Source organism: Dipodomys spectabilis, unplaced genomic scaffold, assembly GCF_019054845.1.
Source record: "Dipodomys spectabilis isolate Male_0828 unplaced genomic scaffold, ASM1905484v1 ptg000325l, whole genome shotgun sequence".
Classification (NCBI taxonomy): Eukaryota; Metazoa; Chordata; class Mammalia; order Rodentia; family Heteromyidae; genus Dipodomys; species Dipodomys spectabilis.
Genome location: NW_024871002.1, coordinates 432,621 through 458,067, shown reverse-complemented (window position 1 = coordinate 458,067; position 25,447 = coordinate 432,621). Strand labels below are relative to the sequence as shown.

At 44.2% G+C, this 25,447-nt stretch overlaps 1 protein-coding gene across 4 annotated transcripts in view; it reads right to left on the bottom strand.

Moving 5' to 3' along the window:
* Septin6 (septin 6) overlaps positions 1 to 25,447 on the bottom strand; it is an 82,248-nt gene that overhangs the window by 40,307 nt on the left and 16,494 nt on the right. For all 4 annotated transcript variants that reach the window (XM_042702481.1, XM_042702483.1, XM_042702482.1 and 1 more), the window contains exons 2-3: positions 23,673 to 23,787; positions 10,583 to 10,778 (exon numbers count right to left, since the gene is read on the bottom strand). In XM_042702481.1, the coding sequence (XP_042558415.1) occupies positions 10,583 to 10,778; positions 23,673 to 23,787 (311 nt within the window). The remainder of the gene's footprint in view (positions 1 to 10,582; positions 10,779 to 23,672; positions 23,788 to 25,447) is intronic.

Sequence of the window (25,447 nt, the reverse complement as noted above, 5' to 3'; positions counted from 1 at the left end):
AGGCGTGAGCCACCAAAGCCTGGCTGGAAAACAGCATTTACAAAAGAATAACATCCCAGTTATCAAGAGCCACGCAGAGAGAAGAAATCCAGGTGTGGCATAGCTTTGGAGCTCCAAAGGAAAAAAAAAATCTAAAAATATAGGCTTCTCTTTCTTCCCGTGACTTCTATGAGCCAACACTGTTCTGAAAGGTAACAGTATTAAAGGACCACTTGGTGGCAAAGATCCTTAGAATGTTCTAGAATAATTCAGGGTGAAGATGGTGACATATCCTCCTCTAGGCTCAAATCATTTTTAGATGATTGACTGGTGTGAATCATCTGATCATGATACTGCTTCATTTTTGGGTCCATTACATAACTTTCTAAGCTTCATTTTCTGCTTTCCAAAAGGCAACAGAAGGGGGAAAGGACATTTTTTTCTTAAGCTTCCCTCCCCCACCCCCAAAATCTCTAGTGATACCTTGTACCCATCTTGTTGCTGCTGCCTCTGGCTCTCAGGGTCTCTGAAGATGTCCACAGATCAGACCAACCCAGTCAGCCCATGAGACACCAAGATTTGGTTTGAAATGGGTGACTTGTTTTGTCGAAGTCATCTTTGTGTCCCCAGTGCCTAGCCTGGTGCCTGTAATACTGTAAGGGGCCCTCACCCCCATCGGGAGCATCACTGCCCATATTCTACTGGACTTACAAAATCCTCATCCACAGCAGAAACTAGCTTGACATGTTTGGCAATAGGAAGTAGTTCAGGGAACCGAGATCCAGCAAGTGAAGGACAAATAATAGCCATTTACAATAGCTGAAAGGTAGAAGGGCCACAAATGTCCATTCATTGTTAACTGGAACAAAGAAAATGGGACCATCCATAACATGAAATAGCTTCAGGCATAAAAACAAGGGAATTCTAGCCAGGCCCTGGTGGCTCATGTATGTAACCCTAGCTACTTAAGAGGCTGAGATCTGAGGATCAAGGTTCGAAGCCAGCCTGGGCAGAAAAGTCTATGAGACTCTTACCTCCAATAAGCCACCACCCCAGAAGTAGTGCTGTAGCTATAAGTGCTAAGAGTGCTAGCTATGAGTGAAAAAGCTCAGGGATAGTACCCAGGTCCTGAGTTCAAGCCCCATGACTGATTTCCCCACCACCACCACCACACACCCCTGCCAAAAAAAAGATCCAGAAAATACTGGTTTGAGCCAGCCTGTGAAGAAGTCTAAAAGACTTCATCTCCAAAATAACTAGCAAAAAGCTAGACTGGAAGTACTAAGGAATCGAACCCAGGGCTTAATGCATCCTAGGCAAGCACTCTACCACTGTCACATTTCCCAGCCCCTAAACCGGGCTTTTTATTGACACATTCATCTCACTCCAGCCCTGTCCTTCTGCTATAGTTGCTTAACAAAATTGCTACACTGAATGCATGGCAAGATTTGCTTTCTCTGCCCTTACACCACTGTTGCTAAAGGTGAGAACACAAAAGTATAGGCCTAAAGACCTTTACAAACTCCTGGTCTCCAAGCTCATATGGGCATCCAAAGCAACATGACTACCCCTTTACTTGGTTTTGATGAATTCCCTTCTCATTGGTCTCACTGACTGTCCTCAATGCTCACCCAGGGCTTGGAGGCATGGCTCAGGTCACAGAACACCAGCCAATAAGTGAAAGCAAGCATCAGATACCGAGTTCCAATCCTAGTCTTGGACAAAAAAAAGAAGAAAAAAAGGGCGAATAATCACCGAACACTTGCCTATTTCTTCATACTCCAAAATTACCCATGAGCCTTCTACTCTTACCAAGATATCTGACAACCTACATAACCAACAAACTCAAGGCCACCAGGTTCATCTCCCTTCCTGTCCTCTAAAAATGAACTCACCCTTTCCTGTCCCACCAGTGTCCTTCCTAACTCAGTATTTTCTGACCACCTGCTCTCTCCTCCCTTGCAGCAACTTGGCTACATCTTGTGGCTGGTCTCTCGGTCTCTGCCCCTCTTTCTTTTAAAATCTCTCTCATTTTCAGTCACTCCTTTTACATCCTGCTTTTTCTTTCCGCTTCCCAACTGGGATAAACTTGGTGTGGTAGAAAGGGGGAGCTACACCAGGGCTTCAGCTCAGTGCCACACGCTCTCTGCTTTCTTGCTCATGGCTAGAGCTCTACCATTTGAACCATGCCTCCTGTCCAGTATTTTGCTGGTTAATTGGAGTTGGAGTCGTAAAGACTTTTCGGTCCCACCTGGCTTCAAACTGAAATCCTCCAGGTCTCAACCTCCTGAGTTATGAGTGCTATACACAAGAGCCACTACTGTCCAGCTTCAGACAAGCTTTTAAAATAAGCAGTGTACAACTATTTTCTCTTTTTAAAAATAAATAAAACTTCATCCTTTTTGTTTTTTTTAATGCTAGTCTCTGGGGCTTGAACTCAGGGCCAGTGTTCTATCTCTGACCCCACGGCCACAGCTTCAGTTCTGGCTTTTTTGGTAGATAGAGTCTTACAGTACAGGCTGGCTTTGAACTGTGATCCTTAGATCTCAGCCTCTTGAGTAACTAGGATAAGAGATGTGAGCCACAGGCACCCAGCTTGATTTACTTTTAATTATGCAAGTCAGGGGCTGGGAAGGTTTGCTCAGTGGTAGAGTGCTTGCCTTGCATGTATGAGGCCCTGGGTTGGATTCCTCAGCACCATATAAGCAGAAAAAGCCGGAAATGGCACTATGGCTCAAGTGAGAGAGCGCTAGCCTTGAGCTGAAGAGCTGAGGGACAGTGCCCAGGCCCAGAGTTCAGGCCCCACGACTGACCCCCCTGCCAAAAAAAAAATCCAAGTCACACAAGTACACCTCTTTCTCTCAGAGTTAATCTTTATTTTCAGTGTATTGATTATTCTTTCAGATCGTTCCCCTGTGTTTATAGAAATAGAAATGTGTGGTGTTCTGTTGCAGGGTGGGGACTGAGTTATTCAAATAATATCATCATCTGTGTGTCATTCTGCAATTCTTAACTTCATGTAAGAACATCACATGGACTTTTTTTTTGGGGGGTCCGGTTGTGGGGCCTGAACTCTGGGCCTGGACACTGTCCCTCAGCTCTTCAGCTCAAGGTTAGCGCTCTACCACTTGAGCCACAGCACCACTTCCAGCTTTTTTTCTTTTTTGCTTATGTGGTGCTGAGAAATCGAACCCAGGGCCTCATGAATGCAAGGCAAGCACTCTACCACTGAGCCACCTTCCCATCCCCATCACATGGACTTTTAACCACATAAGGACATGAATCTACCTCATTCTTTTTCTTGTTGTTTGGGTTTTTGAGACATGGTCATGCTACATAGCCCAGGAGGCCTTCAAATTCCTGATCGTCTTGCTTCAGCTTCCCAAGTGCTGGGATTCCAGACATCATGCATCTACATACCTGGTGCGCTTGCGTTTTCTCTCTTTCTCTCTCTCTCCCCCTCTCCCTCTTCCTCTCTCCCTCTCTCGTCAGTTGTGATCTTCAGCTCAAGGCCAGTGCTCTACCACTTGAGCCACAGCACCACTTCCGGTTTTCTGGTGGTTTATTGAAAGTCTTACGGATTTTCCTGCCTGGCTGATTCTGAACCCTGATCCTCAGATCTCAGCCTCCTAAGTAAGCTAGGATTTCAGGCGTGAGCCCTAGGTGCCCGGCTGTCTCATTCTTTTAAATGATCAAATTCAACTCTATGCTATGGGCTGTACAACAGTTCATTTGACTGCTCTATTTATGAAAATTGAGGCTTTTTTTTTTTAATTCGATCACTGGTGCTGCAATACATAGCCTTTGTGGATGCTTTTAATTGCTCTATTGATAGAAATTTAAAGTTTTTTTTTCTTTAATTTGATTGCCAGTACTGCAGCGCAGTGCCGTGTGGTGCAGTGCAGTGCAATCCATGTCCTTTCTGGATGCTTATTAACATAAGCAGTTGTTTCTCTAGGTTGTGTAGTTAGAAGTTGAACTGCTGGGTCAAAAATTATTCGCATGGCCTGGAGCTGGTGGCTCATGCCTATAGTTTTAGCTAATCAGAAGGCAGAGATCTGAGGATCACAGTTCAAAGCCAGCCCCGGTAAGGAAGTCTTGAGACTCTTATCTCCAATTAACTACCTACCAAAAAGCTGGAAGGAGAGCTGTGGCTCAAGTGGTAGAGCAATAGCTTCGAGCAAAAGCTCAAGGACAGTGCTCAGGCCCTGAGTTCAAGCCCCAGATCAGCACAAAAATATTCATATTTTAGGTTTTAGTGGGCATTGCCAAATTTGACCCCCCAAAAAATGTGTATCAGTTTATACTCCCACCAACGCAAATGAAATTACTTTGTGTTAGGGAATATTATACTATTTTTTATTTTGGAAAATTTGATGGCTAAAACAAGAATCTTATATTGTTTCTTTTTACATTTCAACAGCATCATTCCATATGTTGATTGGCTATTTAAGTCTCTTTCTTTCTGCCAATTAGTTTCAGGGAATTGTAGAAGCATTTCTGACATTTTACAAAATCACTTGTCCATGAAATAGATTTCAAAGATTTCTGCCCTATCTGTAGCACATTTTTCCTTTTACTTATATCTTTTTGATATATAAAAGTGATTTCATTGGAGCTAGAAGGAATCATGTTGAGCGAGGTAAGCCAAGAACGAAGAGACAAACGGTACATGGTCTCCCTCATAAGTGGATGCTAAATCCAAAAGGTTAGTGATACGACAAAACTAACAGGACTTAAGAAACAAAGAACTCCCGCTCATCTGGTTGAACCACTACTAAATATCCTCATGCTGCTGATCACAAATATGGTATATAACATGTGAACACTGTTATATATTACAGACTGTGGTAGACAATTTGCTCCAGGGAAGTTAGAATGAACTTGTGACTTTGAAATTATGTAATCATTTAATCACAATCAAAAAAAAAAAAAAAAAAAAAAAAAAAAAGAACCTCGGGGAAGGGAGGGAGGGAGGGGATGGTAGGGGGAAAACAATGGAGGGGGTAACAATGTTCAAGAGGAAGTGTACTCATAACCTCACTCATGTAACTGTGACCCTCTGTATAGTAGCTTTACAATAAAAAAAAAAAAAAAAAAAGGGAAAAAAAAAAAAAAAAAAAGTGATTTCATTTGAATGACTATAGATTTGTCAATCTATGACTTGGATTTCGTGTCATGGCTAGAAAAGCTTTCTCTATCCCTGCAGTTATAAAAATATTCTCTGACATTTTCTCCTTATATTTTTAGAATTGTGTTTTTAGTTCATCGGGAATCTATTTTTATGAATGGTGTTTGTGTAAAAGGGTCTCATTTGGGTTTTTTTTTTTCCTTCCTAAATGGATGGCCTATTTTCCCAGCATCATTTCCTAAATAGTTCATTTTTTTTTTCCTCCTGCTGCCTTATATATGCTAGATTTTCATGCAAACATGAATCTGATCTTGAACTTGTTTTTTCTGTTCTATGACCCTTCTTGCTATTTGGATGCTTTTACATCCTTCCATCCCTTTCAGTCTGTAATCATAGCAATCTAGCTTCTACCGATATTTCTCCTGGTTTATTCTTCCTAAATATACTCATGACCTTCATATCAAACACAGTGGTTATTTTTCTGATCTGATTTTTCTGGACACCATTTACAATTTCCTCCTATATGCTGCATGATACAAGTCTTCCCTTTATTCTTCTATCAATTAAAATTATAACCATAGTAACACCTTGAGTTTGTGAGGTAGTCCATGCCAGGTGCTGCTTAGGCATTTTTCATGCTATGAGTGTGTGTGTGTGTGTGTGTGTGTGTCTGTGTGTGTGTGTACACACTAGTACTGGGACTTGGACTCAGGGCCTTGGCACTGTCCCTGAGTTTCTTTTGCTCAAGGCTAGCACTCTACCACTTGAGCCACAGCGCCAATTCTGGCTTTTTCTGTTTATGAGGAATCGAACCCAATACTTCATGCATGCTAGGCAAACACTCTACCACTTAGCCACCTTCCCAGCCCTCTCTGCAATTTTTATTTCCTCAAGGATATCATTCTACAACTTGAGCCACAATACCACTTCTGATTATTTTTGTTGTTAATTGGAGATAAGAGTCTTGTAAACTTTCTTGCCTAGGTTGGCTTTGAACCGAAATCCTCAGATCTCAGATTCGTGAGCAGCTAGGATTTAAAAGCAAGAGCCACTGGTGCCCCGCCCCCTTTTTATGGTATTCTTGTCAAGTACAATTCATCACAGCCCTTTAATGTAAGGTTATTATGATCATTAGCCTCATTGTACATGTGACTAGAAATGGAGGCCCAGAGAATTACAGTATCTTGCCTAAGGTCTCTGGATTAACTAATAAATAGCCATGAAGATGGGCACTAGTGGCTCACACTTGTAATCCTAGCTACTCAGAGGCTGAGATCTGAGGATCAAGGTTGGAAGCCAGCTCAAGCAGGAAAGTCTGTGGAACTCTTATCTCCAATTAACAACCAAAAACCAGAAGGGGAGGTGTGGCTAAAGTGGTAGAGCACTAGCCTTGAGTAAAAAAAGCTCAGAGACACACTCGTGCTGAGTTCAAGCTCCAATACTGATACAATAAGCAAACAAACAAACAAATTACAAGTAGATTTGCCTCTAAGGGCAGTATCCATTCAGTCCCCCCAAGCCATCATTAAGGCATTGTCCAATACTAGATATGTTGAATAAATGAAACTGAAAAGGCTGTGACAAACTTAATTGAGAAGTTCCTGAAAATCTGCAGCTGAGATCAAGCACATTGTGGCCCAACTACTCAACTGATGGTGCAAAGTCTAATTATCCTCATGCTAACAAGATTAGTATGATTAGCATGATAGCATATAACTAAAATCCCAACCTGGGAAGCTTCAGGCAGGAGGATCTCTAGTTAGAAGCCAACCTAGGTCACATAGTGAATTCCAGCTCAGAAAGAGGGAACACACACACACACACACACACACACACACACACACACACACACACACACAGAAGGAAGGGAGAGGCAGAGATCTTTCTAGAATCTCAAATGAAATGAAAAAGTATTTATATCATCTTAAGGAGCTACATATATTCATAAGGAATAGAAATTGTTCCTCTTGTGTGGAAGTAGACCTAAAAATATATATACAAATATAAACAACCCCATCACTGTAATTATGGGACTGTCTATGGAGAGGAGGAGAAAAAAGGGAAAGATGACAATATATATACATATACTTTTTAATGTTTTTAATGTTCATATACTTTTGTGTGCGTGCATGTGTGTGGCATGCACGGTAGTCCTTGGGTTTAAACTGAGGGCCTGGGCACTGTCCCTGAGCTCTTTTGCTCAAGGCTAGTGCTCTACCACTTTGAGCTACAATTCTACTTCCAGTTTTCTGGTGGTTAATTGAAGAAGAGAGTCTTTCAGGGGCTGGAAATGTGGCTTAGTGGTAGAGTGCTTGCCTAGCAGGCATGAAGTCCTGGATTTGATAGTACCACATAAACAGAGAAAGCTGGAAATGGCTCTGTGGCTCAAGTGGTAGAGCTCTAGCCTTGATCAAAAGAAGCTCAGGGACAGTGCCCAGGCCCTGTGTTCAAGCCCCAGGACTGGCAAAAAAAAAAAAAAAAAGAGTCTCACAGACTTTCCTGCCTGGGTCGGCTTTGAACCATGATCCTCAGATCTCAGCATCCTGAGTAGTTAGGATTATAGGTATGAGCCACCAGTTCCCAGCATATTATGTTTATGTATGAAGATGACATAAGGAAAGAGAGTAGTAGAGAGGGTTAATCTAATCCAAGTATAATACAGATACATGCGCAATACTATGGTGAAACCCCTTTATACAGTTAATATATACTAATTTTAAAATAAAATAGCCAGGCACCAACAGCTCAAGCCTGTAATCCAAGCTACACAACAGATTGAGATCTAAAGGCTGCCATTCAAAGCCAGCCAGGGCAGGAAAGTCTGTGAGACTTTTATCTCCAATGAACTACCAAGAAGCCAAATGCAGAGCTATGGCTCAAGTGGTAGAATGCTAGCCTTGAAAAACAAAAAAGCTTAGAAACTTCCCAGGCCCTGAGTTCAAGCCCTGGGATTGGCACCAAAACATTAAAAATTAAAAAAAAAGAAAAAAATGTATATACATATGAACATTAAAGGGGGACTGTTTGGGGAGAAAATGGCAGGAAATAGAAGAAAAACAGGCTGGAGGTGAATATGAAGTATATTGTATGCATATGAGAAATGCATAATAAGGGGCTGGGAAGGTGGCTCAGTGGTAGAGTGCTTGCCTTGCATGCATGAGACCCTGGGTTCAATTCCCCAGCACCACATAAGCAAAAAGAAAAAAAGCCGGAAGTGGTGCTGTGGCTCAAGTGGTAGAGCGCTAGCCTTGAGCTGAAGAGCTGAGGGACAGTGCCCAGGCCCAGAGTTCAGGCCCCATGACCGGACCCAAAAAAAGAAAAAGAAAAAAAGAAATGCATAATAAAACCCATTCCCAAAATCTGTAAAAAAAAAAAAAGTTTAATGAGGGGAGAAAACAAAGGGGAATAAGAGTAATAGCCAAGTGCTGGCAGCTCACACCTGTAATCCGAGTTACTCCGAAGGCTGAGATCTGAGGATCTAAGTTTAAAGCCAGCCCAGACAGGAAATTCCATGAGACTTTTATATTAATCACCAAAATTAACTACCAATTAATTACCAAAAAGCAGAAGTGGAGCTGTGGCTTAAGTGGTAGAGAGCTAGCCTTGAGCATAGATGCTCAGTGACAGTGCCCAAACCCTGATTTCATGCCCCAGGACCAGCACAAAAAAGAAAATAAAAGAAAAAAGAAAAATGAAAGTAAAAGATAGATGAATATGATCAAAGTACACAATACATGTGCAAACATATCACAGTGAAACCCCTTTGTACAGTTAATAAATAAAATAAAAATAATTTTTAAAAACAAAATAATAATAGAATAGCCAGGCTTCAGAGGCTCCCACCTATACGCCTAGATACACAGAAGGTTGAGATCTGAGGATCATTGGTTTGAAGCCAGACCAGGCAGGAAAGGCTGTGAGACTTATCTCTAATTAGCCACAAAAAGCTAGAAATGAAGCTGTAGCTCAAGGTGGTACAGCGCTAGCCTGAAGCAAAAGAGCCCAGGGACAGTGCCTAGGCCCTGAGTTCAAGCCTCACCATTGACCAAAAAATAAAAAAATAAAAACAACAACAACAAAAAAAAACAAAGACAAAAGAAAAATAAAAACAAAACCAAGCCCCGTGATTTTACCCACTCAGTATCTATGAAAATCAGTCTCCTGTTGCCTATCTTAGCATTATTTTGCTTCTTCAATCTTATTGCTCCACTAGTTTGGTTGGCCTTCTTGATTATCTAGTTTATCAGCATACTATCTGAAAGGATTGTTTATCTACCTCCTTCCTCCTACCACCTCTGAGGTACTGGAGTTTGAACTCAGGTCTAGTACTTGCTAGGCAGGTGTTCTGCCAACTTCAGCCATACTGAATCTTTCAACAGCTCCACATAAATGTACATCTAAATCCCTCTAGGATTTGGTACCACTCTATCTACAGACTCACCTCCTCTATTGTCCTCTCATCACTTCAACTGCTAGCCCAGGGGCAGATCCAGATTTCAGAGGGAGCTTGATAAGAAATGTACTCATTATCTTGCCCATGTAATTGTAACCCCTCTGTACAGTATGTTCACAAAAAATTTAAATTAAAATTTAAAAAAAAAAACAGATTTCAGAGGGAGTTACACTTATTCTTAACTTTCCAAGTAAACTAATACTACCTTCTGACTAAAATTTGGTTATAGGATCCCAAAGCTTAAGCTTCATTAGTTTCTCTGTAACTCTAGCTATCTAGTCAAACAGTTGCAGTTTCCTAGAATACATCAAAATTCTTTCTTTTTTTTTTTCATTAAAAACCAAGACTGATGCTTTTTTTCTCATTAGCTGGCGCTGTACCCCCTGAGCCACGCCTCCAACACCCACTGTTAGAACTCTCTTCATCATTTTGCCTTTGTCCCAGCAATTACCTCTTCCTAGAATGCCCTTCTGTTCTATCCGTTGTCTATCTGGTAGTGTGATTCATCCTTCAGCGTCATGGGGGGCTTTGTGAAGGCTTCCTTGACCCTGACCTCCTCTAACTACAAAGAAGTGACACTTTTCACCCCTGCCTTTTTGTACCTTGTCCTTTATGGAACACATAGCACTCTATGGAAATTATTGGCTTGTTTACTTAGCACCGATCTTGCCCTGGAATGCCTCAAGGACAGATACTATGTGTATGTACCTTATTGGATTCCAAGAACAGGACACCCAGCACAAGGCAGAAACCTACAAGTGTGCTGAATGCACACTTTAATGTACACTTGGGGGCCCGCCCATGTATACTGGGAAAATGGCCTTCTTTAGGCCAAGTGTATGGAGTTAAAGCAGTGAGTAAGGTACTGGACTGTGCTGGTTATGAGGGACCTGCTACCTGTCATTGTGGGGAGACAGGATGGATCCCAGCATCCATGATAGCATCCTGAGCTCCTCTGGGCAATGCTCTACTGCGCCCCCCACCCCAGCCACCACCTCCCACCCGACTGCCATCCTTACCTGTCTTCCTTGTTGATCTGGTCCCCAAAGCCCACTGTGCTAACAATCGTGAGCTTCAGCCCCACATTGCTCTCTTGAAGGTCATAGGTATTGGATCTGAGCTGGACACCCGGCTGTGTGTGAGTGGCTGGCTCCCCCTCAAACTTGGTGTTGAACAGAGTGTCCATGAGGGTGGACTTGCCCAAACCCGTCTCTCCTGAAAAACAAAAAGGTAAGTTGGGATCCATTCACACAGTGACTATGTGGCCCTTACACGCCATGTTTCAAGTGACGTTGTGTATGTGAGCAAATATACACGCGACACCTAAGGAAAAGCAGAGGGAAGAACACTGACTACATGGTCTCAATTACATGCAAATGACCAAAGGGAATGCGGGAGCTACCAGTCACCTCACTCTAACTGGAATTCAGGTCATTTCCATTTTGCTCCTCAGATTGTTTCTGTCATTTCATATTTTTATCTAGAGTACATATCCAGAAAAAATATTTATACTAGCTACTCAGGCGGCTGAGATCTGAGGAACACGGTTCACAGTCAGCCGAGGCAGGAAAGACTATAAGACTCTCTCTCCCTGGGTTCCATTCCTCAGTACCCCATACACAGAAAAAGCCAGAAGTGGCACTGTGGCTCATGTGGTAGAGTGCTAGCCTTGAGCAAAAGAAGGTCAGAGATAGTGCCCAGGCCTTAAGTTCAAGCCCAGGACTGGCAAAAATAGTAAGATAATAATAACAGTAATTTATATTTAGGCAGTAATGGAGAGGTATAGTTATGGCCAGCAAGACTGTGTAAAGAAACACAATACACTTTTATCCACGCTTGCCTGAGTGATGGGATTATGTGTGCTTTGTATTTCTTTCTACTTTCCTGTGTTTTCCAAGTAGAACATGTATAGTTAGGTAATAAGAAAATTAAAGGGAACAGGGCACTGGTGGCTCATACATGTAATCCTAGCTACTTAGGAGGCTGAGATCTGAGGATCATGATTCAAAGCCAGTCCGGGCAGGATAGTCTGTGAGACTCTTATCTCTAATTAACCACCAGAAAACAGAAGTAGTGCTGTGGCTCAAAGTGGTAGAGTGCTAACCATGAACAAAAAGAACTCAAGGATAGTGATCAGGACCTGAGTTCAAGCCCCAGGACTGGGGAAAGGAAGGAAGGAAGGAAGGAAGGAAGGAAGGAAGGAAGGAAGGAAGGAAGGAAGGAAGGAAGGAAGGAAGGAAGGAAGGAAGGAAGGAAGGAAGGAAGGAAGGAAGGAAAGCCCCCTCCTTCCTACCCCTCCTCAATCTCCTCAGGCACTCTGTATATGTCCAAATGTGTCTCCAGTAGGAAGACTGAGTCTGCCCTAGGCTTCTCCTCGGGCCTGCTTGAGCCTTCTAGTGGTACTATTTTTAGCTAATGGGGGGAGGGGGAACAGTACAAATTACTGTTCTCCTTAAATTTCAAACAAACCAGTCATTTGTTTGTTTAACTAATAGGCTTTGGGACACTAATAAATTAAAGCACTGGAATTTGAAAAGTCTGGAATTTCATGAGAGGGAGATGAATGGGGGAAGGGCTGGGGCTGACTGACAAAGGTTTGGGAAGGTTATTTCTGGGAACTCCAGGGCCTATCAAGGCACTGCCTGAAGTCACTTTGGGAATAAGACATCATAAGGCTCAATTTGGAGGGAAGTTGGTGACAAGAGAGTTAGGCAGGAATCTGATAGGAAACCACAAGCTGGGCTAGGCTCTAAAACCACTTAGAATATCCAAGGATCCAGAAGGTATTTGACCTCTCACTGTACCCAGCTCCACTGCACCCCACCCCACAAACAATTTTGGAATAAATGTCAGTAGTGAACAACTCTCACTGCCCTTTGCATACCTATGATTTTCCTACACTATCCTTCTTCCCACCCCTCCCCACCCAGGGGATGTGTGTGAGCTTTGGCTGTGTGTGTGTGTGTGTGTGTGTGTGTGTGTGTGTTGAAGACTTTAGAGCTTTGTCTTTTCTTCACAGCTTGCCCTGGGAAGCTCTTAACCTGGAAATCTCCCCTTTGGGACCGTGTGTGTGTGTGTGTGTGTGTGTGTGTGTGTGTGTGTGTGTGTGTGTGTGTGTGTGTGTGTGTGTGTGTGTGTGTGTGTGTGTGTGTGTGTGTGTGTGTGTGTGTGTGTGTGTGTGTGTGTGTGTGTGTGTGTGTGTGTGTGTGTCTTTTCTTCACAGCTTGCCCTGGGAAGCTCTTAACCTGGAAATCTCCCCTTTGGGACCGTGTGTGTGTGTGTGTGTGTGTGTGTGTGTGTGTGTGTGTGTGTGTGTGTGTGTGTGTGTGTGTGTGTGTGTGTGTTGAAGACTTTAGAGCTTTGTCTTTTCTTCACAGCTTGCCCTGGGAAGCTCTTAACCTGGAAATCTCCCCTTTGGGACCAACAGTACACATTTGCAAGGCAGTGCAGGGCTTGAGCTAAAGCTGCACATTTAGAAATCCCGAAAAGGCTTCATCTCTCTCCACCCTTTGGGTGTGTCTAGCTTCACATGTTCCAAGCTTCTTTTATCCTGAATAATGAGCTATGAAGGGAGGAGGTGCTTTCAAAAATAGCTGTCTATGATGAGAGCATTCTGTATGAGGAAAGGAGAAAGAGTAAGAAGGGGAGAGGGAAGGGGTAGGGGAGACAAGGAGACCATTCAGTTTCAGCTCCAAGTCTGGGTAACATGGTGGATGGCCAGGGTGTGTGGAAATGGGTCCTCAAATAGATCAGGTTTCTAGCCAGGGTCTGCTAGATCCATTAGCAGCAAAGACTGAAAAGAGGCCTCTTTCGTCCACCTCTAATGAACGGAGCAGGAAGCATTTGGGTCCCAAGAAAAATAGGATGAGTTGGGATCTTGCCATGAAAGGTAACAGACTTGGGCAAAGCAAACAGATTTGGATCTATCACACACACACACACACACACACACACCTGAAACACACACACACCTAAAACACACATGCACATAATACACACCTCCTAAAGTAGGGGTGAAGTTTAACTGCAAATGGGGCCAGCAATTTTGAAGTACACAGGATGGTTACAGCACTGTTTCAAGGTATATTCCAGCCAGTCTTGGTAAGTGCCTAATGGATTTTCCATGTGCATCTCCACCCCCACCCCTCTCCTGTCATAAGCTCCTAACTCAAAGTCTAGCAGCTCCTAGAGAAAGGTGGGCTTACTCCCCAGCACCCAACATAGTCTCATTGGCTCCCCATCCTAAGAATTCTGGGAGAGAATCTTTGGTGCTTAAGAGTAGCACTGCAAGGCCAGACACTGCTGGCTCACACTTGTAATCCTAGTTATTCAGGAGGCTGAGATGTAAAGGATCACAGTTCAAAGCCAGCCCAAGCAAGAAAGTCCATGAGACTCATCTCCATTTAACCACCAGAAAACTGCAAGTGGTGCTGTGGCTCAAAGTGGTAGAGCACTGGCCCTTGAGCAAAAGAGCTCAGGGCCAGTGCCCAAGCCCTGAGTTCAATCCCCACATGACCAACAACAACAACAAAAGAGTAGCACTGCAGAGCAAGGGATCCACCCTGTTTGCACAGCTGGAGAAATGAGGGCTGGGAAGGCAGGGTAAGCATCAGGACTGAAGAGCAGTAAAATGACTGCCCAGATGCAAGCCAGCACAGAAGGGTTTTGGAAATGAGATGTCAGCTAATGAAGGTCTGCAAGAAAAGAAACTCCTGGTGCTTAAGAATGGCAATAAATGCAATATCTCAGAAAGAGCAGAAAATCAAGGCTGTTCTCCCTATGGTTCTTGGGTGCTCATGTTCCCAGCAGTGTCAAGCTGGGGCGGAGGGCGCGGGGGGGGGGGGGGGGGGGAGGGGGGTCGGGAATCTCTCTCAATGGCAGCCACAAACCCAGCTTGAGCCTGAGATATGGTCCCTTCTAACAGCTGCCCTGGGCTGATACTGGATTGGGGGAGGGAGGTACATGGCCTAAATGGGATCCTGTCAGCAGGAAGGTAGCAACTTGGCAATTAGACTCCAGTAGGAAATTTGAGGAATCCCAAGGAGTCAATTTCCCTCTCTTCTCCTTCTCCCTAGCCTTCCCAGAGCATGGAGACACTAGAGTTTCTTAAAACTCATGCATACTAACATCCAAGAGGATTTCCTCTCACTTTGCTTAAGGTAGATAGTATTTGGGAAACTATATTTAAATGGAAAGCATATAATATATACTTTTTCTAGAGCCAGGCAGTAGTGGCTCATGTCTGTAATCTGAGTTACTTAGGAGGCTGAGGTCTGAGGATCAGGTTGAAGCCAGCAAGAAAGGCTGTGAGACTTTTATCTCCAATTAACCACCAAAAAACCAGAGGTAGAGCTGTGGCTCAAATGGCAGAGCACCAGCCTTGAGCATAAAAGCTCAGGGACAGCAGGCAAGACCTGAGTTCAAGCCCCAGGATATATACTCCTTGAGACAGTGTGATGTTGATTTCACCAGCCTGGGTGAAAAATCAGTGTGGCACACAGCAATCACCCAGGTGGAATCTCAGGTTTTAGAAGACAGAGATAGGAAGATTGGAGTTGGAGGCCAGCCCAGGGAAATGGTTACTGTGACCCCATCGCAAAGAAGAAGCCAGGTGCGGTGTTTCCCACGTGTAGATCTCACCTATACATAGGTAAGAGGATAGAAATTTGAGGCCAGCCCAGGCAAAAAGCTTGAGATCTCATTTGAAAAACAACTAAAGCAGAAAGCAAAAAGAAAAGTTTTGAGGGCATGACTGGAAATTGCCTAACAAGACAAGGCCGTGAGCTGAAACCTTAGCACCACGGAAAAAAACTAACAAACAAAAATCCACTATGGGGGGTGGGGAGAGGGTAGTTGTGGAGGTGGTGAGGGAAGGAATGGTAGGGGAAAAACAAAAGAGGAAGCAACAATGCTCAATAGGAAATGTACTCATTACCTTGGCTCATGTAACTGTAACCCTTCTGTACTGCATATTTTTACAATAAAAAACGTATACACACACACACACTCACAAAAACCACTATAGTAAAAGTTAAGCCATATATCAGTGGCTCATGCATATAGTCTTACTTACTCAGGAGGCTGAGACCTGGAGGAAGCCAGCCTAGGTCTGAAGCCAGCCTGGGAAGAAAAGTCCTCAAGATTCTATCACCAATTAACCAGCAAAATGACTCAAGTGGTGGAGTGTTAGCTACAATCAAGAAAGCCAAGTGACAACATAAAGGTCTGAGCTCAAGCCCCAGTACTGGCACATACATATACATACAAATACACAAACTTATACAAATTCAGCTGTCTTCCTCAGGTGCTGGTAGCTCATGCCTATAATCTTACCTACTCAGGAGGCTGAGGTCTGAGGATCTGGGTTGGAGGACAGCCCAGGTAAGAAAGTCCTTGAGACTCTAATCTCGAATAAACTACTCAGAAAAAGCCAGAAGTGGTGCTGTGGCTCAAGTGCTAGAGTGCTAGACTTGAGCAAAAGAAGCACAAAATCAGTGCTCAGGCTCAGAGTTCAAGTCTCCGGGCGAGCAAGGGGAGGAAAAAGATTTATTCATTTTCCTCAGCTGCTGTTTTTATCCTGGTACCTTGTGCAATTAAGATCTTGCAAGTCATGAAATGAAGAATCCTAGCCTGGTCACCACGGGACAGCCTGAGTCACAGCCCTGGACCATCTCTGAATCCCAGTCTATTTTCCCACAGAAAGAGAAGGTTGATGGGCTGGGAATGTGGCTTAGTGGTAGAGTGCTTGCCTAGCATGCATGAAGTCCTGGGTTCAATTCTTCAGTATCACATAAGCAGAAAAAAGTGGAAGTGGAGCTGTGGTTCAAGTGATAGAGCACTAGCTTTGAGCATGGAGAGGCTCAAGGACAGTGCCCAGGCCCTGAGGTCAAGCCCCAGGGCCAGAAAGAAAGAAAGAAAGAAAGAAAGAAAGAAAGAAAGAAAGAAAGAAAGAAAGGAAGAAAGGAAGGAAGGAAGGAAGGAAGGAAGGAAGGAAGGAAGGAAGGAAGGAAGGAAGGAAGGAAGGAAGGAAGGAAAGAAAAGAAAGAAAGAAAGAGAAAGAAAGAAAGGAAGGCAGGAAGGCAGGCAGGCAGGCAGGAAGGCAGGCAGGCAGGAAGGCAGGAAAAGAAAAAGCCGGAAGTGGCACTGTGGCTCAAATGGTAGAGTGCTAACTTTAAGCATAAGAAAGAAGCTCAGGGACAGTGCCCAGGCCCTGAGTTCAAGCTTCACAACCACAAAAAAAAAGAAAGTTGAAGTTAAACTATGGCAACTATTTATAGTACACTTACTCTGTGCCTAGTATTGCTGTAAATATTTGTAATTTCTCCTTCCTTCCTTCCTTCCTTCCTTCTTTTCTTTCTTTTTTTCTCTCTCTCTCTCTCTTTCTTTCTTTGCAGTGCTCAGTATGAAATCTAGCAGCTCACACCTATGAGGCAAGTACTTGACCACTGAGCTAAATAAACTTCAGCCACATGTATTTTTTTCTATTTAGTCCTCATAACAAGACTATTAGGCAAATACTACAATTTGACCTTTTAAGCTTATAGGGGTGGAGCCTAGGGCCTAAATGCATGTTCCATGAGAAATCTCTACCATTGAACTCTACCCCAACCAGTGCCAAGATACCACAGTGTGTCCTCCATTTACAGTTAGCTTACCAAGCCTCTCATTAGCAATGTGAATTCCCTCTGTTGCTCAGCCTCTCCTACTCCTACTTTTCCTAATCTTTACAATGTGGAGAATGTGTAACAAGCCAGTGTCCCAAACAGGTAAGTGGCAGAGCCAGCAGCATTTCCATCAATGGTAATGCTGGAATGGATGTGTTTAACCCACTCTGCTCATGCAAAGGACTCCTAGGCATGATAGATTTGTTCAGTTTGCCAAGTAGTTCCCTAACCTCTAATAGAAACCAGAGGCTGAGGACATATAGATGAACAAGAGCCACTATCCCAACTGGGCACTAGTAACTCACGCCTATAATCCTAGCCACTCAGGAGGCTGAGATCTGAGAATTGCTGTTCAAAACCAGCTTGGGCAGGAAAGGCTGTGAAACTCCTATCTCCAATTACCCACCAGAAAACCGGAAGTGGAGCTGTGGCTCAAAGTGATAGAGCACTAGCCTTGAGCACAAAGAGGCTCAGGGACAGCACCCAAGCCCAGAGTTCAAGCCCCATGACCAACCAAAAACAGAGCCAATATCACAGTTGAGATGGAACTCAAGTCTCCTTCGCCTTTGTTATTTTTCTCTTATTGGCGGTGCTGAGAGTTGAACCCATGGCTTACTAGGCAAATGCTTTACAACACTCTGCTAGAACCCAGTCCTTTCAGCTTTGAATGTTGAGGTAAACAAGAGGAATAGCTCTGAGTTCAATAGGAACTCTACTGGAACTCCAGTAGATCTAGGTAGCCTATGGTTGGGGACAGGTTCCTAACTGGTCCTATGACCTTGCCCTTTCTCCTTCCTGAACTGGCAGAAGGCTGGCAAACGCTGACATACTCCAGCCAGCGTTGTCCAGCTTCCTGCCTCTCTTTCGGAATCTGCATGCATCAGTGTTACATGGGTAGCTTCAAATCAGCTATGGTGGGAAGAGTGACACCATGAAAATGAATGGATAATAATACAAACCACGGCAAGGTTTTTTGTTTGTTTGTTTGTTTTTCCCCCTGGTCGTAGGGTTTTAACTCTGGGCCTAGGCACTGTCCCTGAGCTCTTCAGCTCAAGGCTGAAGTTCTCTACCACTTGAGCCACAGCGCCACTTCCAGTTTTCTAGTGGTTATTGGAGATAAGAGTCTCACAGACTTTCCTGCCTGGGCTGGCTTTGAACCATGATCCTCAGATCTCAGCCTCCTGAGTAGTGGCACCTGGCTCCTTGGCAAGTTTTGTCCTGTGATGCCTCATTAGATGCTGGCTGATGCTAGCAGCCTGTCTTAGGTGAGCAGCTGCATTTCCCAGACACAAAGGTACGAGGATAATTGGCCAGTGACCTTGAGAGAATGCTAGCTGCCCTTTCCTTGCTCTGGTAGAATGCCTCAATCCTGCTTCTCTTGTGTTTTCCAAGTTCAATAGAGCACAGTTGAGTCTGGAATCCTGAGCAGCTTCAAAGTAAATATTATCATTATAACCCTTTGTGCTCCTCTCCCAGCTCTTCCTATTGTTGCCACATGTGAATGAATTGTCCCCAGAGGTATAAAGCAATGGGTCCCAGAACACATGTACTGTGGGGTCTGGCAGCTCCTTTGAGGCCTCCTATAATCACATCTACAATCATGGGATCTCAGCACCACATAAGCAGAAAAAGCTGGAAGTGGCACTGTGGCTCAAGTGGTAGAGCACTAGCCTTGAGCTGAAGAGCTCAGAGACAGTGCCCAGCCCCAGAGTTCAGGCCCCACAAGCGACAAAAACAAACAAACAAATACAATCATGGGATCTTCACAATTTTCTGAAGCTAAAGAATAAGATAGGACTTTTTTTTTTTTGCCAGTTCTATCCCAAGCTTCTTTTGCCCAAGGCTAGGACTCTACCACTTGAGCCACAGCTCCCCTTCTGGCTTTTTCTGTTTATGTGGTACTGAGGAATCGAACTCAGGGCTTCATGCATGCTAGCTAGGCAAGCACTCTACCACTAAGCCACATTCCCAGTTCCAATAGTATTTTTTTGGTCAGTTGTAGGGCTTGAACTCAGGGCCTGGGCGCTGTCCCTGAGCCTCTTTGTGCTCAAGGCTAGCTCTCTACCATTTGAGCCACAGCACCACTTACAGTTTTTGAGTGGTTAGAGATGAGTCTCCTGCGGACTTCTCTGCCTATACTAGCTTTGAACCCTGATCCTCAGATCTCAGCCTCCTGAGTAGCTAGGATTATAGGCATGAGCCACCAACACCTAGCTTAAGATAGAATTTTCTTGGTGCCTATCCAGGGACTTGAACTCAAGGCCTTGGCACTGTCCCTGAACACTAGTGCTCAAGGCTAGTGCTCTACTACTTTGAGCCATAGCTCCACTTCTGGCTTTTGGTGCTTCATTGGAGATAAAATCTCACAGCAGGCCTTTTTTGCCCAGGCTGGCTTCAAACTTTGATCCTCAGATTTCAGCCTCCTGAGTAGCTAGGATTAAAGGCATGAGCCAACAGTGCCTGGCTCAGAAATGATTTTTTTTTTTTTTGGGGGGGGGGGGGTCAGTCATAGGGTCTGAACTCTGGGCCTGGGTGCTGTCCCTCAGCTCTTCAGCTCAAGGCTAGTGCTCTGCCACTTGAGCCACAGCGCCACTTCTTTTGCTGCTTATGCGGTGCTGAGGAATCGAACCCAAGGCTTCATGCATGCAAGCCAAGCACTCTACCTCTGAGCCACCTTCTCAGCCCCTTTGAAATGATTTCTGATGGAGGAAGAGGAATCTCAACCCACTCTAATTATCATCAGCCTCAGAGAGTCTACTGGACCTGAGTTACAATATGTTCACACCAATGTGCACAGCTCAAAGTAATAATTATGGGAACCACTTATGGGTACTCTTAGTATAAATCAGGCTCTAGATTCATAAAAATTGTCCCTCTCAATTTCAACAATCTGGCATGCACACTCACATACGCACGCACGCACACACGCACACGCACACACACACGCACGCACACACACACTCACACACACACATCTGTAGATCAGATACTCTGCTGGACATGAGTATCAAGAGAAATAATGTAGAAAAGAGAACAAAGCTCTCAGTTAATAATGCAAACTAGCATTGTCTCAATTTTATGTTAAAAATACTTCGAGGGAATACATTTTATGTCCAAACAGAAGGGTTTTATAGCAGTCATTAAGGAAGTTCACCTGACAGTTACGCACAGGCAATAGGCTTGAACACCTGCTCTCAAAGTCCTCTAAGAGGAAAGATCACCTTCACCAGCCAAGCTACTGCCTCTTTGCCAAGTCAGTGACAACCCAGCACTGTGGCTAGGCTGAGACTGCAGTCTCAGCCACTCTATGCTGCTGTGACCTTGGCTCAAGCAAAAGGAGGGTACATGAGCATAAGATTAAACCCCATTCACTGGAGAAATGGCCTCATTACCTGATGTATATAACCCATCTGTACCTTCATAATAGCAATTAAAAATTAAAATAAAAATAAAAAGATTAACCCCATCCAGGTGGGACTACCCAATGGCTCCACACACAGGTCTAAGAGGAGTTACTGGGGCGGCCATTTCCTAGAACTTGACAAATATGTATATGGAAAGAGAGAGAGAGAGAGCGCTTAAGGATGTGAGGGTTTCCTTCTTCCTCCTCCCCTCTTGGAGGGACTGTCCTGTCCTGGCGGCCCCCCCCCCCCCAGCTATTCCATCCCAGCAGGTGCAGGTTTAAGCAGCTGTAGTTGGATAAGGCATGTGTGGGAAGTAGGAAGGGGGAGGGGAGTTACTATTTTTCCAGGCACTTTGTCTTAGTCTTGGCTGCCTTTTCCTTTGGACCCCAGAAGAGCCTGTGATCTCCATGTCATGTCCCCCTACATATTTCTGCCATCGAGAGCCATTCTGCTTCACAGAGTCTGGATCCTGAAGCTTTCCAGGGCCCACCCAGTTGTACACTTGGTTGAAATGTTGCTTTGGGTGAATTTTGGTCATTTCTCATCTCAAACTTCAGCACAGGTCGTATGGAGGAAGCTCTGGGAGGAATGCCAAGGGAATCTGATATGTTTGTGCTGGAATATTTCAGTAATCAAATATTAGGGGAAAGAAGGTGGCCACCAGCCAAAGATTGGAGATCTTGTTAAATAGAGATTTGGTGGTGCTAATATGGGATGTGATGGCATTTGCTCTTGATGCCAATCATTCTGTCTTCGATTTGTTTTGTTTCCTCCATCCTAATAGCACCTACACATAACTCCTAAATGTTACTATGAATTAGACTTTCAGAATTCAAAAGGTTGGTAGGCTTGATCTGGACTCTAAAGCCCCTAAATGTGTAAGTGTGTAAAACATATATTTTCATGTCATAGGTTCTGAATCTGAGACATGGAAAAGAGTCATATCGCTAGTGAGTGAGCCTAGGTTGACTTGTCTGCCCTCCATATTTAGAAGTCACTTTGTTATTTTCTACTTGTCCTTGAGTGTGCAGTGATTCTCTTACAGAAAATGACATGGGAAAGAGTAAAGGAAGGGAGAAGAAAAAAAAAAAAAAAGGCCCAAGAAAATAATAAGCTTGAGGCTGAGAGTGTGGCTTAGTGGTAGAGTGCTTGCCTAGCATGCATGAGGCCCTGGGTTCAATTCTCAGTACCATATAAACAGAAAAATCCAGAAGTGGCACTGTGGCTCAAGTGGTAGAGTGCTAACCTTGAGCAAAAGAAGCTCAGGGACAGTGCCCAGGCCCTAAGTTCAGGAAGGAAGGAAGGAAGGAAGGAAGGAAGGAAGGAAGGAAGGAAGGAAGGAAGGAAGGAAGGAAGGAAGGAAGGAGGGAAGGAAGGAAAGAAGGAAGGAAGGAAGGAAGGAAGGAAGGAAGGAAGGAAGGAAGGAAGGAAGGAAGGAAGGAAGGAAGGAAGATCATAACCTTAAGTGAGAAAAAAAAAAGAATTTTTAAACCTTAAGTGAGAAAAAAAAAGAATTCTTTTTTTTTTTTGAGCCACAGCACCACTTCTGGTTTTCTGAGTGGTTTATTGGAGATAAGAGTCTCATGGTCTTTCCTGCCCGGGCTGGCTTTGAACCGTGATCTTCAGATCTCAGCCTTCTGAGTAGCTAGGATTATAGGCATGAGCCACTGGCGCCTGGCAAAAAAAGAATTTTTAAGAGTACAATATTCAATGCAATGGTTGGTTCTGAGCTATACCATGAATGAGTTACTTATACAATCTCTACAAAAATAATCAAAAGCAATTAGCCAAAGTGTTTGAGTGTTCCAGCCAGTATGAAAACTGACTTTATTATGGTATTTATATAATCATTAAGGTTCAGAAGGAAGTCACTGAAAATACACAGGTTTGCTTTCCTGCACTGTGGGGTGAAAATTATATGATTGTGTTTGCAAATTTGGGGTTTCTAAGGTCTAAGGAGACATTCTTAAAGAATATCAAGGAACTGTTGTTCCTCGTGGCTGCATGATTGGTACTTGATGCTTTCCAAAGTGCTATCGTGTTCTCCAAAGATATTGTTGGCAGCAGCTGGAAAGGCAGTAAGAGAAACAGGAAGGCCAGGCCTGGGTCTGTGTTATGGCTCTGCCATGTTTTCTTTGTTGCCTGGTTAGGTAAATCCTTTGTCTTTCCCAAGTCCTGTGTTCCTGGGTTCTACAAGGATATAAACGCTACTTGTTCTGTTCACTTTGCAGACTAAGGACCTAATTAGCTAATATGAAAGAGTGAGGAACTAAATGAGTTGTTCCTGTGGAGTTGTCTCATCCATTCATTTCACAAATACTGAACTCTCTTTATGAACATATAGAGGGGACTGAGATGTGGCTTCTGAGCTGAGTATGATGCACACACCTAGAATTCCAGCATTCAAGAGGCTGAGGCAAGAAGATCCAAAGACCTGAGCTAAAACAAATGAGAACCTCTCTACAAATTTAAAAAAAAAACAATAACAACTAAAAGATGTGGCTCCCGCAAATGAGATGAGATTAAAGGTGTAGGGCAGAGAGATACAGTTAAGGGGAATTAAAGATCTCAGCACACCCCATGGGTGATCTCACTTGTACCAAGGCTAAAGGAGCTACAAATGGAAGCAACATGCCCAACACCCTTCTCAGAGCTGGTGAGCAGCCATTTTTCTTTCCTCGGCCATCATAATCTCTCAATTGTGACCTGGTTCATGTCTTCTTCAATCAGGATGAACCTGACAGCAGTCCGTGAGCAGCCTAGCCCCCTGTTCAAAGAGTTTCCACTGGGTTTTACACAGCCCTGTTTCCCCCAAGGTATAGGTCCAGACTCTGGTCTAGCCAGGAAAAAAAAAAATGTAATTATGGCTGGCTGCTTTAAAAGCGAGCAGAGAGCTAAGAGGAGAAGGGGGGAGGCGGGGAAGTTCTTGCAACTAGATCAGAATGACACATTATTGAACCTAATTACCTGCAAAGCCACATCCAGCCACCATTAAGGGTCCATATTCTGCAATAGAATTTCCTGCTATGGAAATAACTCACCCACGCACAGGATGTTGAAGCAGAAGCCCTGGCTGACTGACTTATTCACCAGCTGGTCAGGCAAGCTGTCAAACCCCACATGTCCAGCCAGGGGGACAGTTCGGCAACCTTCACCCTGATTTAAGAGAGGAGAGAGGGGAGAACATAAAAAATGTGCTTAGAAGCAATCTAGGTCTCGATTCTCCATGCACATAGAAGGAAGTAACCCCACCCCACCCCCTCTCTTCACTCAGCCACTCCCTGACTTCAAAGAAAATGGTCATCCATCAACTTGGAAGTCATGGACGCTTGGGTGCCGGCATCCTGTAAGCTCAGTAACAAACATTAATGAGGTTCCAGACAGAGAAACTACAAAAGAGGCTCAATGGGGAAGGAGGGGAAAGTCAGAAAAGAGAACACTGGTACTGGTGGAACCCAGACTTGGGTGCAATTCTGACTGCATCGCTTATGAAGTGGGTAATGTCTCTGAGATTCAGTTCCATCCTATGTCCATCCTACAAAATGATATGGCTAAAGCCAGGTGCTGGTGGCTCACACCTATAATCTTAGCTACTCAGGAGACTGAACTCTGAGGATCACAGTTCAAAGCCAGCCTAGGCAAGAAGATCCGTGAGACCCTTATCTCCAATTAACCACCAGAAAACCAGAGGTGGCGCTGTGGCTCAAGTGGTAGAGCGCTCACCTTGAGCTGAAGAGCTCAAGGACGGTGCCAAGTCCCCAACTTCAAGCACCATGACTGACAAAAAAAAAAAATTATATAGCTAATCTTAGAGGTGAGGGAGAAAGTCAAATCAGCTACTTGTACACATAATAGGCGTGGTTTATGTGTAAGTGTTCAGCAAACTTTCCAATGACCTTAAAAATAAAGTGAATCCTCTAGGATGTACACTTTGAGGATCTATCTAGAAAAGTGTCAGGGTACACACATTAAGAACACAGGCTTTGACGCCGGGCGCTGGTGGCTCACGCCTGTAATCCTAGCTACTCAGGAGGCTGAGATCTGAGAATCGCGGTTCAAAGCCAGCCCGGGCAGGAAAGACGGTGAGACTCCTATCTCCAATAAACCACCAGAAAACTGGAAGTGGCGCTGTAGCTCAAGTGGTAGAGCGCTCGCCTTGAGCTGAAGAGCTGAGGGACAGCGCCCAGGCCCAGAGTTCAAGCCCCACGACCGACAAAAAAAAAAAAAAAAAAAGAACACAGGCTTAGCCGGGCACCGGTGGCTCACACCTGTAATCCTAGCTACCCAGGAGGCTGAGATCTGAGAATGAAGGTCTGAAGCCAACCAAGGCAGAAAAGTCCCTGAGAGACTCTTAAAAAAAACAGAAGTGGGGCTGTGGCTCAAGTGGTAGAGCACTAGCCTTTAGCAAAAGAGCTTAAGAACAGTGCCCAGGCCCTGACTTCAAACCCTGTAACTAACTACTACACCAAAAAAGAAAAAAAGCCAATAGTAGAGCTGTGGCTCAAGAATGGTAGAGCTAGAGAGCAAGCCTTGAGCAAAAGAAGCTCAGAGATAGAACCCAGGCCCAGAGTTCAAGCCCCAGGGCTGATGCGCGCTGCGCGCGCGCACACACACACACACACACACACACACACACACACACACACACACACACACACACACAGAGAGCTTTGAAATCAGGCAGGTTTGCCATCATCTAGCTTGTGACCTGTGACAAGTTACTCAATAAGTTTCTCCATGATAAAAATCAGGAACGTGTGTGTGTGTGTGTGTGTGTGTGTGTGTGTGTGTGTGTGTTTTCTCCAGGGCTTTAAGG